This window comes from Parasteatoda tepidariorum, chromosome 6 (assembly GCF_043381705.1).
Source record: "Parasteatoda tepidariorum isolate YZ-2023 chromosome 6, CAS_Ptep_4.0, whole genome shotgun sequence".
Taxonomy (NCBI): Eukaryota; Metazoa; Arthropoda; class Arachnida; order Araneae; family Theridiidae; genus Parasteatoda; species Parasteatoda tepidariorum.
The window spans coordinates 66,307,142-66,326,728 of NC_092209.1; the positions used below are offsets into that span (position 1 = coordinate 66,307,142).

General features: G+C 26.4%; 1 protein-coding gene across 6 annotated transcripts in view; it reads left to right on the forward strand.

Moving 5' to 3' along the window:
• Positions 1-13,165, forward strand: part of LOC107445596 (ornithine decarboxylase) — a 29,316-nt gene extending 16,151 nt beyond the window's left edge. For all 6 annotated transcript variants that reach the window (XM_071182458.1, XM_043047897.2, XM_043047898.2 and 3 more), the window contains exons 4-11: positions 1,251-1,327; positions 2,329-2,501; positions 5,505-5,639; positions 6,959-7,124; positions 8,470-8,632; positions 10,407-10,513; positions 11,310-11,530; positions 12,789-13,165. In XM_071182458.1, the coding sequence (XP_071038559.1) occupies positions 1,251-1,327; positions 2,329-2,501; positions 5,505-5,639; positions 6,959-7,124; positions 8,470-8,632; positions 10,407-10,513; positions 11,310-11,530; positions 12,789-12,924 (1,178 nt within the window). In that variant the 3' untranslated portion in view covers positions 12,925-13,165. The remainder of the gene's footprint in view (positions 1-1,250; positions 1,328-2,328; positions 2,502-5,504; positions 5,640-6,958; positions 7,125-8,469; positions 8,633-10,406; positions 10,514-11,309; positions 11,531-12,788) is intronic.
• The last annotated feature ends 6,422 nt before the right edge of the window (positions 13,166-19,587 follow it).

The following is a 19,587-nucleotide window of genomic DNA, read 5'->3' on the forward strand; positions in this document are numbered from 1 at the left end:
ATTTGCTAATTTTCCCATTCGTAGGGTAATGGTCTACCAGCAATTCTGGTTTACAAAAATATACTTCTTATTACCACACATTTGATAAAAAATACGCAACTGAATTGTAAATTTAGCCAAATACATGATTTTTATACCAAGGTCTAAGGAATCATGATGGAATTACCAAATTTTAACTCGCGTACCACTTTTTATCACATATTATAAAACCATATTTAATTACTAAGTGCTTCGGTAAAAATAAATGATCTTTTTAATGATCCCATAGATAAATTTACCTTATTCTGAACGTTTTAACCAATCTTTTCTTTTATTATGAAACTCTAAAGAAAAGACTTTCCTATTTATTACGTAAACATAAGGGAAACAGCTGTTTTCTACTTTTTTCATTTTACTGTCTGTAAGATGTTATGAAATTGCGTGTAATATAAGTTAAAAAATTATTTTTTATAGTTTACTGTCTCTTATATTTTTTATGACTTTTTTATAACTCAGTAAAAAGCTATATAAAATTGTAAAATGTCTAACATCTAACCAAAATTCGCTCTTCATCTAACGATAATATTAAACAAAATATGTGAAGCCTTAAAAAGGTACTAAAATTAACCATTTCGCAGTAGTATCAAGTATTCAAATTCAGGAAGAATTAATTTACTTGGTAATATGGTTCAACTTGCATCATATTAAGGTTGCAACAAATTCGAACTATATTACATGTTAACACATCTAAAATTTTTAATGATCCTTAAATGAAAAATTATATTTTTTCCTTCGTGTAATTTTATTAAATACACTCTGACTACATTTTAAATTGTTGCACAGAAAAAATTCTTCTTCCAAATTTTATTAAAATTTGAATATGTCAGAGTTATAAATGCCACAATTTTAAATAAAAACAATGTGGTCTGTAATACGATTCAATTTTTGAATTTAATTCAATTAGTGTTCGAAATTCATAATCATGTAAAATTATTAAAATAAATTACGAGTTTCACGAAATATCCACTCACACTTTCTGATGTCACCAACGAAAAAAAAATGAAACTTTTCGTAATATCAAAATTTATTTTAGGCTTCTTTTGTTTTGTTAACAAGAACAAGAAATACGCAATACTTTTCCAAAGTTAATATAAATAATTTTGTTTCATGTATTTTTAGTCACTTTATTTATATATATTTTTGGTTTATCTTTTAAAATATATCTGTTGTAATTAAATAATAATTGTGGAAATTTATCTTACTTATTGCAGCAGTGAAATGCAACTCTGATCCTCTGCTTCTCCAACTTTTAGTGTCTCTTGGAGTGCGCTTTGACTGCGCCAGCAAAGTATGAAGTTTATCTATTAAAAAGAATAATAGATATTGGCAACTATTTTTTATTTGCTCACAATGATTTACACCTTAAAAATTTGTTATTATAATAAGGCTAAATGTTTTTATTTAATAAAAGAATGTAATGGTTTCACTAGCCATTAATTTATTTATCAAAAATTAGGGATTTAAACTCCTTATTGTAAACACATATTTTAATTTTTTAACTATAAACTTATCCAATACTCTATTGTATGTTTATAAATTATTTTCTTGACTATTACTTTACCTTCCACATGGGAATTTATAAGAAAAATTGTACCCTTTAACAAAAATTCATAACCTATAAGATTCATTTCGAAACACTATAAAAATATTTGAATTTCTAAAAATGATTAAATTAAGTTTGTCGTAAAATAACACGAATAACTCGTTTCAAGTACATTATTAAGTTAAATCGTTCGTAAAATAAATCGAAAACACAATATTAAATAGAAAATTTTACTTGAACTCTGAGTTATTTTTATTGCATTTTTAAAATTACATTTGTTGCTTAACGACTGGCGGATAAATTTTATTTAATGCGGAAAGGTTTTTTACTAAACAAATAAATATGAATATAAAATGTTTTCATTTAATATTAGTAAAAGCGTTTATTTTTAATTAAATTTTGGGATTTTAAAGGTAAATAAATTTCAAAGAAATTAACCTCTGTAAAATTTGTTATAAGGCAAATATAATTTACTTTGAATTTTAAAAAAACTATAAACATTATAGTATTTTAATTAGGATTTCGAAGCAATTAAATAATTTAAATAAAAATAATAATAAACCATTTAAAACCGCTAAATACCAATTTTTAATTTTAGGACTTATGTCCTTTGATATTATTATTATCTTTATTTCTACATTGGAACATTTTCTTTTAAAAATGTGTTTACTGATTATTTTCTGCTTTATAGAAAATCCTTTAAAGTTTATATATTATTTTAAAATTTTTTTTTCATTTTTTATTAGGGTGAAATTGAAGCTGTATTGGCAGCAGGCGCAGATCCATCAGACATTATTTATGCCCATCCTTTCAAATCAAACACGTTTCTCAGATATGCCTCTGCTGTTAATGTCGATCTGATGACTTTCGACAGCGAGCACGAGCTCTTCAAAATTAAAAGGGTCTATCCACATGCGAGGTAAATTTTGCCAAAACTTATTCTACATTTGATACTGCACAATGGAACTCTTAAGATAGTCAGGAAGTTTAACTATTTCTCAAAAAAATAGCTAATTAAAACAGTATTGAACAATTTAATCGATAAATGAGAAAGCAAGCAATGCTTGGTGCAGTTGTTGTTGATGTCGGCCAATAAGACAGAACTACACTTTTAGAAAATGAAAATAGAAGTACTTTGATTACTTTTCAAAAGCCTTTAAGTACAATGCAAAATAAGAAACGGAATACGGTATGATCTAATCATTGGATTTTCACATTCTAGGACTCAATCTTAATGCTTCGAGGGGATGACCTCAAATATGTTTATTATTAATGCTGACGATATTTTAAGTTATGAAGTTAGACGTATACTGAAAGAAAACACAAATAATTAAGATCAAAAGGATAAAACTTCTTTGAAAAAAACGCGCTAAGAAGCAGCAGAAATTTCAGAAAAAAGTATCAATACAAAACAAATGAAATAAAATAAAAATATGACCACCGAAGCCGACGTCNCAATTTAATAAAACAATAAATGAGAAAGCAAGCAATGCTTGGTGCAGTTGTTGTTGATGGCCATTAAGACAGAACTACACTTTTAGGAAACAAAAATACTTTGATTACTTTTCAAAAGCCTTTAAGTACAATGCAAAATAAAAAATGGAATACCGTATGATCTAATCATCGGATTTTCACATTCTAGGATTCAATCTAAATGCTTCGAGGGGATGACCTCAAATATGCTTATTAATTAATGCTGACGATATTTTAAGTTATGAAGTTAGACGTAAAAACTTACCTTCTCTGAATAAACATACAATGTTTCGGCAAATTTTGATTTCTGACTTTCAAAATATAGGGGGTAGCCGCAGTCTATGAAATATTGTCCTTATAGTTTAGTCGGGAGAGAGGTCTTAAGTTTGGAACCCTTAATGTTAATTTTACTTTCAGCGTATTTCACCATATCTCGAGAATTTTTTAAGCGAATTGCACATAATTATGAAATTTGTTTTTCCGAACATAACTCAATGCAAAAGATAACTTTTAGTAAATATTTATCATTTTTTTATTATTTTATTTATTTGTAGTCGAAAAAAGTTTAAATTGTAAATTACGCAAATTTTGACATCATTTTAAAGTATTCAATTTTAAATAGCAAAATGCAAAATTTGATCGAAATTGGTCGAATAGTTCCTGATAAACAGAGTTCTGAAAATACGACTTTTTACCAGATTGCGGCTCCCTCCTATGCTTTGGAGATCGAAATCTGAATCTGTTGAAAAACGCTCTGTTTATTCAGCAAAAGTACATTTTTGTATTTAATTTCATAACTGATTTGAGGAACTTTGATTTGAGGTCACGACTCCATCGTACCATTGAGATTGAGTCCAAGAATAGGAAGATCCGATCGTTAAATTAAGTTATTTAGGGTGGATCGTTTATTTTTGCGTGCATTGTACTTCTATCTTTTCTTGCTATTTATTAAAAAAGTATATTATGAAAATACATTCAAAAAAACTCATTCATCCGTTTGTAATTTAATTTCTATCGTTTAATTTTCAATATTTGAACTGAATATGATGTAACAAGATAATTTTGGTCAACAAATCATTGTAAAAATATTGTCTGTGACTTATACAACATTTTAGAGCTGCAGTAAAAAATCCTTTGCCGTTCAAAAAAATGTGCTTGCGTTATTTTTTCATTCTATAAAAATAGGAATAAACAGATTTATTACGTCATACAATGACAAATATTATCATAGCTTTCGTTCAGATAATTTTTGCGATTTTTATACCATTTGAAATCACGATATTAAAGTATCCAGCTAATTTAATCTAGACAGCAGGTGTTTCAACTACCTTTTATCATTTTATGATTAGGACGAATAAACATTCTTTTACAAGAATTGCATAAAAGTGTTTTTATTTAATCCGAATATAAGAAAGTATAACTGTTGCACACTATTTTAAGTATGTTCTTATTCGTTAAAAATAATAATAAAAAAAACTGCTAGTAAAGATACGTAATTTTTACCTTTTTTCATAATTATTTATCACTTCTTTTGGTTATAAATATAAAGTCCTTACAAAATATAAGTACAATATAAATGGTTATAAATCATGGTTGTCAAGTAGAATTTATTTTTCTCGAAAAAGAAAGTGGAACGAAAGCGTCTTGCTTTTTATATTTTTCGGATACGTAGAAACCTTGCATTTTGCAAACCTTGAGAAACATCTGCTCACTTTTAAATCTTTTAAAAAAAGATTTATTTAATAAAATGTTCAGAGTGTTTTACGCAAATGGGCGGTATCACATTGCGAATTTATTTGGATACATTACTTTATTACTAAGATGAAAAGTAATTGACTTAGATGTGTCACTTAGATTAGTAAAGCCTGCAATTAATTATGTGTATAATGCATAAAAAAACGGTTTATTAGTTGAATTTCATTGTGAACGGAAATTGATAATTAGTTTAAAAAAATTAGTACAATATCTACCATTATATATTTGAAATTGAATTGCTTTCTTATGTTATGCACATTGAACACTTTGAAAGCTTAATTTAATACCCTTTTAGAAAACTTGGCTTTACGTTGAAACATAACATCGCCATGTTGAATCATTATTGGTTTCGAACTAGTTTCAACATTAATAAGGTGGTAAATTGAATGATGTTTTAGTTCCAGATTTAAGAAGTAAATATTTTGGTACAACTTAGCCTCATGTTAAGACTGTTGTAGAAAATTTGATTGATATTATGGTTTAGTTCAATACACTCAGCAATTTTGAGCACTATAGAACAAAACTTAAGTCCATGCATATTCCTAATTAAAAAAATATAGTGTCCAACGGCACTTTCTCATTAAGAACTACAACAATAAGAAATAATTAATGGAATCATGTAACAGTAACAATGGATTTTGTTTTAACTTTGCAGTGTGGTTTCCTGACAGTATTTTTAAAACTTGTTTTTTAGATTAATATTGCGAATACAGATACCTGATGTCAAAGCGGCTTTTCCACTTAGTGATAAATTTGGTTGTGAGCTAAAACAGACAAAGAAAATGCTTCTCCTGGCATACAGCTTGAACATGAATGTGGTCGGAGTGAGGTGCGTTAATTTTTAGTTCTTGTTTTCTTCTTAATACTAATAGTTTAAAGACATGAAACTAATTATAGCTTTTTTATTGGTAACTTTTCGTTTTACCTGAGTAATACATTTAAGCAATTTCGTATTACCTGAAATATACATTTAAGTAACTGAAATGCAGTAAATTTTTTATCTAAAACAGATGTGTAAAGCGAAATCTTGAGCTCCTTAGTCGCATGAAATAATGCAAATAATATGCTATTTTCATAACTGCTATGAGTTTGCAACATCTAGTCATGACTGTTAGGTTAAGTTTAGCCTATATTTAACTAGCACTCTATCTAGGTTTATTCTGAAAATGGCGCAAAAGGTCACTTTGGAGAAAAACCATAGTTTTGAGAAAATGAAAAGTATTTATGGTCATATTTTTTATCATTCAAAAACTGCATTATCTGGCCTTATAAAAGTTTGCGAAAAAGGAGAATAAGGCATTGAATTTACTAAGTTTTATTTAGGTGAAAAATGTCCCCAAATTAGCGATTCTTTAAAACAGTGTTTCCCAAAGTGTGGTACGACTACCCCCAGGGGTACAGGAACAGTTCTTATGCGAAATATCGCGCAAAAAACGAAAATTTAAATTTTTTTTTAAATTTGAAAACAAAGCTATCCATGAAAATTTACGGTTGCGTATTTTTCTATTGTTTATTTTTTGAAGAGTCAACAGTTATTAACTAAAATATGTTAATAAAAATAAAAATAATTTTAAAAGAAATACATTCATTTTTTTATTAGTGGTACACAGATTTACGAAAAATTAGAAAGGGTACACTAAAGTAATAAGTTTGGGAAACACTGCTTTAAAAGAATCGAATAACTTTTAAAATACTTTTGTTGTTTGTCTACTTTAAAGTCCAGATAATTTGCTATCGCAATATGGAATGTATAGTTGAAAATTATAGCTTCCCTTCAAGTGTAAGCACCTGAATTGTGTTTTTAAAATTTGTTTTGAAACTATTTTGGCAAAAGAAATTCGAAAAACCGCGATAACGCGGAAACGAAGAGGTAAAGGAAATCCTCAACTAGTGCTCAATTTCTTAGAAAGCAGGCATTTTTGTTATTTTTGTAATTTTTAATTAGCAAAAAAGCAATTTTTACACAGTATCATAAGAAATAATTAGATTCCCAAGAGATAATATATGGAAGAATAAATAGCTAAAAGATAATAAATTGTTTATAGAATTCATAGCGCAAAATGTGTTTTAATTATTGTTATAAATTTTTATTTTGCATATTTTTGATTAGTGGATTCTTTTAGTTATATTCTTTGATACATTTTACAGCTTCCATGTTGGAAGTCTTTGTGAACAACCATACGCATATTCCAAAGCAATCTCAATGGCCAAAGAAGTATTTGAGACAGCAGAAACTATTGGATATCACTTCACAGTGCTGGACATTGGAGGAGGATATCCAGGGTCTTCTGGTTCTCAAGATATGTTCGATAAAGTATGAAATGGCTATAATTAACTCTCTAACTTTAATCCCTAATTAAACTGAAAATTATAAATTTTAAATCTAAATACTCTAAAACTAAAATAGTAAAACTTGAACCTAAGTTATATCTTTAACTTAAACCGTATATCATTTCTGTTTTGCTAAATCAATGTAATGCTGTAGTTTTTTTTTTTTTTTTTTTTNAATTAAACAAAATTATAAATTTTAAATCTAAATACTCTAAAACTAAAATAGTAAAACTTGAACCAAGTTATATCTTTAACTTAAACGTATATCATTTCTGTTTTGCTAAATCAATGCAATGCTGTAGTTTTTTTTTTTTTTTTTTTAAATTGTTTCATTAATTTTGATACGAAATGCATTCTAACTATTGCATTGTATTTTAAGATTTATTATTATTATTTAATAAGTTTCAATGTGAAATAAAGTAATAAAAAATTATAATCTGCGTGAATTATTGATTTGTTGGAAGAAGGGAACATTTTTAAGCGAAAGAAAACAGAATAAAAAAATTAATAAAATACTTGCTTTTACCCCAAAAGTGTGTTATTTTTCATCGTCGGTCTTATGGCACACATAAACATTAAGCGAACGGTAAAGTTCCTAAATAATAAATTTACTACATAGAACTAAGTTGTTTGTGAAATTGTGATTTTTGTTTTTCATTTTCCTTCTCTTTTTATTTATTTTCCCCCTTATTCAGTTTACTCATTTATTTTACAAATAGTCCAAGAGCTTAGTTCTTGATTTATTTTAAAATAACGACTTCATCTTCATGACTCTAGTGCACTTCCTAACTCTGGTGCTGCCATCTACTTTCTTTATCCGTATTAAAAACATATATATTCATGGTTTAATGTAAAAATGTAATGCTGCCATCTGTCGACATTTATTTACACTAATATTTTTAATTATTTTGGAAGCAATTAAATGTATTTTTATTTACAACAGTTATAATTAAATAAATTTATAAGTATGAAAAGGTGTCCCGTTTTCACTACTTTTTGAAAACTGTATTTTATGATATTATTGACTTTGGTGAATATTAGAATTCTTGGGTATTCTAACATTCCTCAACATATCTTTCTAACCCTTAGAAAAGAGAATATTTTAAATCTATATTATAGAGTAGTTTGAAAAAAAAAAAAGGTCAAAAAATATTTGTATTAATATTTTATTATTCCGTGATTTTGGAAAACATTGTACCATGTATTTATAATACAAATAAAGATTATCCACATTAAAAAATTATGAATTCGCATTTTGAAGTTTTTTTTACATTTGTTTGTTTCTAAATTTCTAAGACGTTGCGTGTTTATAATTTTTGTTTTTTTAGATGGCTTATTATATCAACCAAAGTTTGGAAGACCATTTTCCAAAAGGATGTGGTGTCCGAATCATAGCAGAACCAGGATGTTATGTAGCTTGTTCCGCTTATAACTTGATCATTAAAATCTTAGGCAAAAAGATTGTGAGAGAAAATGATTCTGCTGATGACGGTAAGTTCATTTCCTACAGATTTTGTGCAATTTTTAGCTTCACGATGAGAATTTATTAAAAAAAAGTATATTATATTAAAAGTTATTTAGTGCACACTTCATAAAGTATTGGGATATGGAATTAACGAGACGTAATTAAAATATACCAAATAAATTTTTTGTTACTTAAAGTGTATTCTGGTGAAAGTAGTGGAATAAGAAATGCAAAAAATGAAGAAAAAAATAGTAATGCATACTATAATATAAATTGTAATGATAATAAGTTATTTAACCGAAAAATTAATCAATAATTACAAACGATGCTCGCAAAAAATATATATATATTGTTTAAAAAAAATTTTGATAGTCCAGTAATTAAAAAGCACATATTTGAATACCACATATTTCAAAAATTGCAGATAATTAAGTAATATTCGCACTAATAAATGATAAAAAGGCATTTTAATTTATCAAAAAAATTCAGTGTATTAGCAAATTCTTTTTTAAGAGTTTCGTGTTATTTAGAAACATTTCTGTAAGTCAAATATTTATGAAATTTTATGTAATCCATTTGCAGAAATTATGATAGTTTTTGAAATTTCGTTTAATTAATTTCTGCAAAATACTGTTCTTTTTTTAATATTTTCAAGGTATCCGACTACCTTAAAAAAAACTAGTAATATACCACTAAACTACTACTATCTAATATATTTTAAAAGTGCTTACAATTGAGTTAAAACAAATTGCACTTTGCAAAGGAGAAATAATGTGTTTTCTGAATAAAATTTTAAGGCTCTTATCAAGGACAACAACTCAATTAACCTTGTTTAAAATAGAAGCACAAAGCGAAATTTTATAATTTGAGAAAAAGGGAAGTTGAAGTTAATGCTTTTCAAATCTTGAATCAAAAGTAAACATGGGTTTATGCAATTCTTTCTTCGTTTAGATACATTGATTTAAAAAAAAACAACAGCAAAACAGAATTGTTCGAAATATTTGAACTGACGCAGTTAAATGCTTGTAGTTTACACGAAAATTTACGTATGAAGTAATGTTTAAATCTTGATAAACCAGTCTTGATCATGGTGAAATCAACTATTTTAAAATTCTGGTTTCTCTAAAAAAAGATGACTTATTTCTCGATTCATAAAAAATTGAAATTTAACTATTTTCCATTTAAAGATCTCCATATATCCGAATTCTATTTCCTTATTTTGTCTCAAATATTCTATTGATGACAGATAATTATTTTTAACCAGATTTTGGAACATTTCATTGGAGTTATAATTAAAAAAAAAGTATAGATATTTCATTTTATTCTTTCATTCTCCGTATTTTTCAATAACCTTTGAACAATGAAATTCAATAAATAAATAAATTAATTAATAAATGAATACATAAATAATAATAATTATATCAGTGTTTTTATTAATTAAAAGTTATTAAAATATGTTTCCTTTTTTTATTGGATTAAATTATTGGTTAATTATTGGCATTGTGGCATTATAATGATAAAGCATGTTTTCAAATTGTTAGGTGAATGATTTCGATGCAAAATATCTAGTTAAAACTTCGGAAACTTACAAAATATCTATATGGAAGCAATACTAATAAACAGGTTGATGTAAAAATGTCACATTCAGAAAAGGTCCTATTTACCTCTACATTTCTCAAATATATCAAAACTTTTCATGTTACAATGTGATAAACAATGTATTGATACATTTAAAAGAATTCATTTATGCACTGTTATTTATATATTCTAATTAAGAATTTTTTTATTATTTTGTTACAGATAGCTACAAATCAAAAACAAAATATTTGTACTACATGAATGATGGTGTGTATGGATCATTTGGTTATGGTTTTGAAAAATATGGCTTTAGAATGAAGCCTTTACTTGTAAGTATTTTATAATATTTATTAATTACGTCTTATCAAATGTCCTCCATTTTGTATTTATAATTGAAATTTAGAGTTGTGACACTGTTTAGGGTTAAATGAAAATTGATAAAATTTCATAGTTTTTACATGCTTATTATTTTTTAAAAACTTTACCAACGTTCATTGTTTTGTTTGTATCAAAATCAGTCATATAGATTTTTAACCAATTTTGCTTGTAGAATTTTCCTTTTCCCTTTTTAATATAAAATTCATTGGAAAAATCATGTCTTGCGTAATTTTTTATTGATGATAATCCTATATTTGAATCAAACTTGGCCATTTGTTTCACCATAACATCCAAATTATATTTCCTTTTTACAATGATTTGAAGGTGATAAGAAAAGAACCGATAAATATATAGAGATTTTTTTAAAAATTTCTTACATAAATATTTTTAAATCCAAGTTTAAATTTATATTTTTAATACTATAAAATTTAATTACAGTTAAAACTTGGAAAAAAATTGTTGAGTTACAATTAATAATTATAACCATGCCATATTAAAGGTAATTTGGAACATATCGTGTAAAAACAGTATTTAAATAACCTGCTTTAAGCAATCAAGTTATGCCTAAACTAACAATCCCTTTCATTTTTTTAGACCTTACATCTAAAATATTCCAATCAAAATTTTTAGTTGAACATACGTTTGAATAATATATAAACCTGAAAAATATATAACAGGGAGTAAAGAATAATTTTAGCTAAGAACTATAACATATACATATTAATAGACAAATTTTGTTATTTTTAGAGTAAATCTCAGATTGCAAGCCGTCCTACCTCTTGCAGCAAACTATGGGGAGTATCATGCTGCAGTTCCGATTGCATCATTGACGACTGTCTCCTTCCTGAGATGGAAGTTGGAGAATATATTGTATTTGACAACATGGGAGCCTACACTCAGTGCCTCACAACAAACTTCAATGGCTTTCCAACACCAATCACACATTACATCTTCCCACCACAGCTGCAGTAAGTGATTATGCGTTGTTTATTTATTTGTTAATAAATGCTGAAAATTTTTATTATTTTAATTTGATTAGTTATTACCTTTCTATTAATATTAATAAAAAGTTAATAATTTATATTAATATTTAATAATTTTTTTATTAAAAATTTGTTTTTAATTATTAAATTTGAACTTGAAGAAATCAATCAATAATAATATAACCTTTATTCGTTATTATGAAAATTTATCATTAACCATTAATTTAGATTTATTTACAAAAATTTATTATGGGTATTTATTAAATATAATAATTAAATTAATAAGACCGATGATGAAAAAATAAACAAATAATTTAATTTCAGTAATAACGAAATGATTTCTATCACTGTTTTTTAAAAACACATTTTCATTGATCTTTGAATTTATGTGTCAGAAAAAAAACATAATTATGAATTCCATCATGTTAGCAGCAAACAAAAATAAATTTAAATAACAATATTTAATTACTAGAATTAAATTAATTTTATCCCAACGATAAGTTAACAAAGATAAACTATTTCTTTAAATTTCTGAGAAATTACCCTACTTTGTGACTACGATAAACTCTATCAAAATATAGGCAACATAGAAAAAAATAAAATAATTATACATGATCACACGAGATGCTTTACAATTTTAAGGAAACGTCCCAGAAAAAAAAATCGTAGTTTTCTTGAAAAATTATTCAAAATAATTAAATTTAAATTAAAAAGTATTTTTAAAGCGCTTGAATCTGCATCTGACCGTAATATGAATATTACAGCGAATATGACAATTCGAATATTTAATATGAATATAAAAATTCATTAAACCATCTTAAACTTCCATATTTGCATTAATTATTCTGCTATTTACATAATTCTAAACTGCTAGCATTATATATTCCGCTTCAAACCGAAACTAAAATATCCAACTTAATAAATAGACATGTAGGGCGTGGGCAACATCGTGATAAGCCACACTTTTCCCAAAAGTGCTATTTTTACATTAAACCGTTTCGTAATATTGATTACAGAAAAGTACTTAAATAACTTCCAGAAATTTACCCTAGTTAACAGAGTGTATCACACAGAAACATTTCATTGCTTGATCGGAAATCATTGTGTTTTAAATCAAAAATTCTTCAAAAGGCGCTCTTTAAAAGAATTTGAATATGTGGCTTATCATTATATATATTGCTCCAAACTCATCATTTCTACAAAATAATGCATACAGATTAGTAAATTTTATATTTTATTTCAGGAACAATTCTGACTCACTGCCACCTTTTGACGATTTCTGCCAAGAACTTGGAAGCTCTAAACTCAAATCATTCATCAAGATTCAACATTACATTTGCCACGATGACTCAAACGACGATCTCTTCCGAAAGGGATGAAGAGGCTCATTTTTCTGAACTATATTTTATTTAACTATTTTTTCTAGAATATTGCATACCTGGTGGCGTGAACAGTAATTCTCAAGACAATAAAAATAACTGCTCGGTCTGGGCACCGCTTTGCCATTAGAAATATTGGAGTAGTATGAGGAAAAAAGGGATTGTCTGTTCAAGTGCTTTTAAGTTTAACTGCTTCATCGTTTATTGTATAAAGTTTTAATAAAATCTGGTCGTTATTTTATTGATTTTGTATTATTTCTTTAACGTTATTAGAATCATCGATAATATGTCTTTTACAGAGTCTTTCTAATGCGACAGCTGAGACAAAGCTGTTTTCTGAAATTTTCTAAATGAAGACATTTAATGAATTAACTCTCAGAAATATCGGTTCCAGTTAATACATCATAATTATATCTAGAACCATAATATCGTATATATTAATTACAACCTTAATATGTTGATGAATTAAACCATATTTTACAAGTAAAATCATAGTATTGTGTAATCAAGTCTAAGAAGAATAAATTTTCACGATAATATAGCTAAACTTGGTTTCGGAAAACTGTCACGATCTAAATAATTCTAGGTACTTATATGATGGATTAGCGTCTAAAGGATTTTTCTGAAATCTAGTAATAAATTATTAAAATAATTACGTGTACGGGATGTGAAACAATGTTTTTAAATATTAAAAAGTCGAAAATCATAACCAAATTCATGTAAGAAGTAAACTAAGAAAATTCTTTATTTCGAAACGCTATAGGGCTGTAAAATTAAACTAAATTGAAATCAATGAATATCAATCACATAATTATTTTTGATTTTGGGTGGATAGGGTGGGGCGTCCAGATAGTTTTACGCTCTCAGAAGATTGGTATATGTTTAAACCATTATATCGGTACCTTGAACCATAATATCGAGCAAATTTGCCTCAACTTTTAGTGTGTTAAATCAAAGCTTTTTTTTTTTCGTTTGAACTGATTCATAGTTTTGTGTGATTAAGTTTGAGAATGATTATTGTGAACGATAATAAGGTTACTGATAATATGGTTACAGTTAGGTGACGTAGGAAGACTGTAGAAAATTTAAACTACATTATGGTTCTACATGTTTAAATTGATTGAAAATATTTAAATAATATTATTGTTAAAACTTATTTAACTTTGAACACATCGGCTGCATGATTGGTCTAATATCGGTCACTAATACTAAATTGGGGATACTAATAATACTAAATGATTGATCTAATGTCGATAATACTAAGCAATAATAAAAAATTGACTTGTTGAAATTCATTAATGTTAGTAATATTTTTACAGGATGCACGATTAAGAAACTAAACATTTATTCTTTAATGCCAATTTTCCTTCTTATTGCTCAAACCTCCTCGGTCCGTTTCATGAAACTTCTTGATAAATAGAAATTTCTTTAACTTATTATCTAAAATTTATTTTATTTTGAAAACCATTTTTAAAAAAAAAAACAGGTATGTGGATTTTCAAAATTTTACCTTCTGTAAAGAATTAATCATAAATTTGAAACTGTGTATTTGTAAATGACCGACTTTATAAATTCTGAGTTTATAAAAAAATCTTTATAGATAGTTTTACTAGAAAAAGAAATAAGCTATTTGCAAAACAACTGTGAAAAGAATTTTCAAATAAAAAAAATTAACATTCTTCGCGAGTTACGGACATCAGTTCGTAGTTTTATGATTGACACAACTGGTCTGAATCCTGAAATGTAGACCTGATACATAAAGCTTCGAATGACTTTCTGTTTCGTACTTGAATTGAAAATAAATTAATTTGAAATGTCCTTGTCTTGATTGTCTTTGCGGTTTCGCCTCTTTAATAGATATAAACATTTAATATAATAAATTCCATAAGCCGAAACTAAAAATAGAAATTAATTATTTGTACAAAATACAGCCTTGAATAGCTGTTTTCTTAAACTGACTTGATTTTCAACCATTTTTCGTTTTTAATTTTAGAACAGGGTGTTGTAAATAAACGATTGTTTTCTATTAGTTTTAAAAGATAAACAGATGGTGTGTTTAAAATGTTATTTATTTATTAAAAATTAACCACAAAAATCTATAATTTCTTTTACCAAGTTTAAACATTTATATTTAAGTAAATTAAACATTTATAATTATTATTATTATTTTAAAAAAAACGTATTTAAACTCAGTTTTTCTTTAACGCATTTTAAGATTTGTAGATAAAATTTAAAGATTCTAAGATGAGGTAAAATAAGTAATTTTTAAAAAAAAAATTGGAAAGAATTTGTCTTAATTCTTAATATAATAAAATATGCTGAAAATGTTATGCATTACAACCAAAAGTTTGATTGATTTTGAAAAACAAGAGTAGAATATATTCAATACACCATGGATTTTTCTTTTACTAATTAAAAACAATCTGATCATCTAAAGATTATATTTGATCATTGTCTGATATATTCAATACACTCTAATTTTTCTTCAAAATTTGAAAGTATTTTAACCATTAGAAAAACATTTCCCGATCTCCGAAATATTGTGTCTACCTGATCACTTCCTGATATATTTAATACACCATAGTATTTCTTCACAATTTCTTACAAATATATTTTTTGACTGTTGTCTAACTGAATAAATCGAACTATGTTTTTAATTTATATTTTCTGAAAATAAATATATTATGCAATCATTACCGAAACGCTATATTCAACATATAAGACTATATTCAACATTATTCAGTATAAGGCTATATTCAACATATTTAAGGCTATATTCAACATATTTTCTTACCGCGATCAAAATTCGAAGCCCACATAAACTTCCTAATCCAATGAGCTATTTTGAAACTAAGATTGCATACTAATTCATTATATAAAATAATGTTGAAAGTTAAGGTTTCTAAAAAAAAAAAAGAATAATCGTGAATAATTTAATTTTCCAACTGGGGTCTTATATATATGATAGCACCGCTTGGCTAATATAGTCATCTCTTTGTAATTAATTGTAATAAAACCTCCCTCGCTCTTTGTAATTGATTTTAATAAAAAATTATCAAAGTCTTACAGATGAAAAAACTACTCATTTTAAAATTTTTTATATATTAAGTATATTGATAATTAGTTTTAAATGCAACAGTAATGATGAAAAATGCTATTTTTAACGAACGTTAATAAAAAAATATAGGGCAGTTATTTTGAATATGATAAGTTTAAAAAATAAGAATAATGACACACGTAAGAATGCAAATAAAGTGTTTAAATGTGAAAAGAAAGTTAAGAAAGAAAAAATTACCTAAAGCTTTCGATCTGTATATCCTTTTTATTATCATTTTAGACTGATAAAATTTAATAAACTAGTGAACTTGCTGAACTACTTATTAAACTCGATGCTAAACTTGTTTGCAATTGGGTATAATATAAAAAAAACACAACTACTTCCACTTAGTAGGAATAACATTTATCATGGCGCAATACTAAATTCTATGCCACTATCCACATAAATGCCACTATCCACATAAATCAATTATTAATCAAAAATCGAATATCAATTACTTTTCTTTATAATGCAATAAAATCTGGCGAGCAGCTATTTAAACGATCAAACACTTCGTTTGTTTATTTGTGGCTTGAAGTTAGGCTCGCAGAAAATGCCGTTCATGGGTTAAATTTAGTAGGAATAACACAACCTGTGACGTAGGCTATAGTATACCCAATTTAGATCAGCTTTTTAACAACCATGACTTTATTAAAACTATATTTTGGCAAAATATTGTTCCTCGTAAAAGAAGAACTATGGAAACAGACGATAATGATTTAAACTCTAAACTTGTTTTTAATATCACAATCGGATAAAATTTTGAATTCTCGATCGCAACGAACTGTAGGGGGCATTGTTGTATGAGGCGTATACCTGCGATTTCTATATGAACAGTCATTCAGTTACTCTAGAGACGTCTTTAATGTAGCGTGTAGCATCGCAACGTTCCTTCTTTATTGTGGCTAATTAAATTTAAAAAAGAAAAATGTTTGATATTCTTTCTTATGTAAACGAAAACAAAATGGTATCTTTTTTTCTTAGAGAAGGAACATCCAAAACACACCGGAAAAATATTTGTACACAAGCAGAAAAAAATATGTATATTCTTATAAGAGTTAAAACCTAATGCCCGAGAAATAGTTTCACTAAATTTAATGATATAACATGAAAGGCCTATTTAAACTTTACATTTTACAGTTTAAAGAATCATATTACTTCAAAAATTAAAATGAACAAAAAGTATACATAAGCCTCATAATTTTATGAAATTTAATTTTACAAAAAAGTTTTTTGACAACAATTTTTATCAAAAAATTTCAAGTTTCAATAAAAATCGTTATTTAGAATTTAAAAAACGTAAAATAAAGAATGCTGACGAAACAAAAACAAGAAAACAATTCTTTTTCGCCGCCATTTTTTAGTGCTACGAAAATTCGTCTTTGGGATTTGCCAAAAACAAAGCAAGACGCAATTTCATTTTTTCAGGAGCGAAATATTTTACCGAAAAAACGAAAATGTACCAATTTCCACGACATGAAACTTTATCTTGGTAAGCGTACGTTTTGGAAAGGTTATTTCATTTGAAATCTTATTTATCAGAGTTCATATGGCGATATGATTGTTTTGAATCTATGCTAAACTCTACATCGGCTCATTTTCCACAGAAATCTGATTGATTACTTTGATTTTAAATAAAGTGTTTTATTTTTTGATCTGTCGCAAAAATTTTAAGTGTATATTGGCGGCACTTAAAAACCGCCAAATCTGTAGCGGCGATGGCGTTAATATGTAAGTACCGAATTTTTATTCCATACTTTTCTTAGTCATATTACTTCAAACATTAGAATATACAAGAAGTGTACATAAACACAAAATGTTATACCATTTAATTTTTCAAAAAAAAAGTATTTTGACGACAATTTTTATCAAAAAATTATAAGCTAAAAATCGTAGAATAAAGAATTCTAAGGATAAAAAATGATTTTAAAAATTCTTTATATTGAAATAGAAACTTTCATATTGTTTCTTTTTTTTATTCTTATAGTTCTTAATCAGACGTAAAAAACCATTCTGTAGAGAACTATCATCAAATAAGAAAAAAAAAATATTTGCAAGCAAATTTTTTATTATAAAAAGCATAACAGTCACCTGTTTTATAAATCCGCAGAATTCCAAATGAAATGTTCTTCGCTTGAAAATTTTATTTTCAAATAATATATGCATTGATTATCCCTTCATTACTTTTAGATAACATACCACACATAAAAATTTTATAATTGTAAGATCTCGATATGAATTCGAATAAGTAGCTTAAAAACGGAATAGATGAATTCTAGTTGAAATTATTCTTTCAAAACTAAAAAATACTTACCAAGAAAACGATAAAAAATTATTAATAATCAGCACAAATGAAACTATTTCAAGTAGTTCGGATGATTCTTTATCGTTGTTTTCCGAATTNTATAGATTCTATAAAGAAGAAGAATATTCTATAACTATTACAGTTCTGTAAGTTCTGAATTCACTTTATTCATTGGAATGACGAAAGCAATGTTGACTTCACTTTAATTTGTAATGAATTGAAGACAGAAAAAATTATTTTACCGTAATACACACATCTGTAAACGCAAGTGATCATGAAATTGGAAGTTAAGCTGTTGGTAATAGAAAGGTAAAAATTATTGAGAAACTGTTCTTCAACTGCTTGGCGTGTTCTGCTTCAATGCTTGGCATGTTCTGGTTAGTTTTTTCAAAAAGTCCTACCTTTTCCTTAGGGAAATTTTGCTTCTTATTTGCTGCTGAGAAAATGGCGCCCGTCATTGTCAATGGTTATGTGGGAACTAATGTCCGATATTTTCAGTCTCCCGCTAGAGGGCGAACTCGAGCGTTGCGATCGCGAATTATAGAATGAAAATTAAGAAGCAATTATTTCGAAAAATCTATTTTCAATAAGCTTCAGAAATTAAATTTGCACAATACACATATTTTTTAGAATTTTTTCCAAACTTTTTTAATATTGTTATAAATATTTTTCGTTAATGTTTTTCTGCTTTATTTCAAACGATTTTTCATGGACCTATTGAGAAAACGATTATAGATTAAAACTATAAAGCAAATTTAACTTCTAAATATCTCCTTCTTAAGTTGTAAGTACCCAATTGCTTATAAAAAATTACTAAAATAGTTTTTTCAGAAAAAATAATTACATTACTTAATCCTTAAGTGCTTGACGTAGTGAAAAACGAAAAATAAATTATTCAAAAATTATTAGAAAAGCAAAACAAATCTTACGCGCAACATAAAGCACATCAAGAGTTTTAATTTCAATTTACCAGAAAAATAAATTAGAGAAGTTACCTATAAAAATATGATTTGAAATCTTAAAAAAATTCATTTATTTATATGCACAGTTTTACTAAAATATAAGGGAAAAGTCAGATAAAACCGGGTCCTTACGGTTCTTTTTTCTTGAAAAATTCTGTTTATAAAATTTTTTGAAATTTTAATTTTAATTTTAAAGTATTTCATTAGCTTCAAAAATTAAAATTTTGCAGTCTTAAAAAAGCATATTTTAGAAATATTTTTTGGAAGTGTACAAATCGAGTTTTAGTTCATCTGGTCAT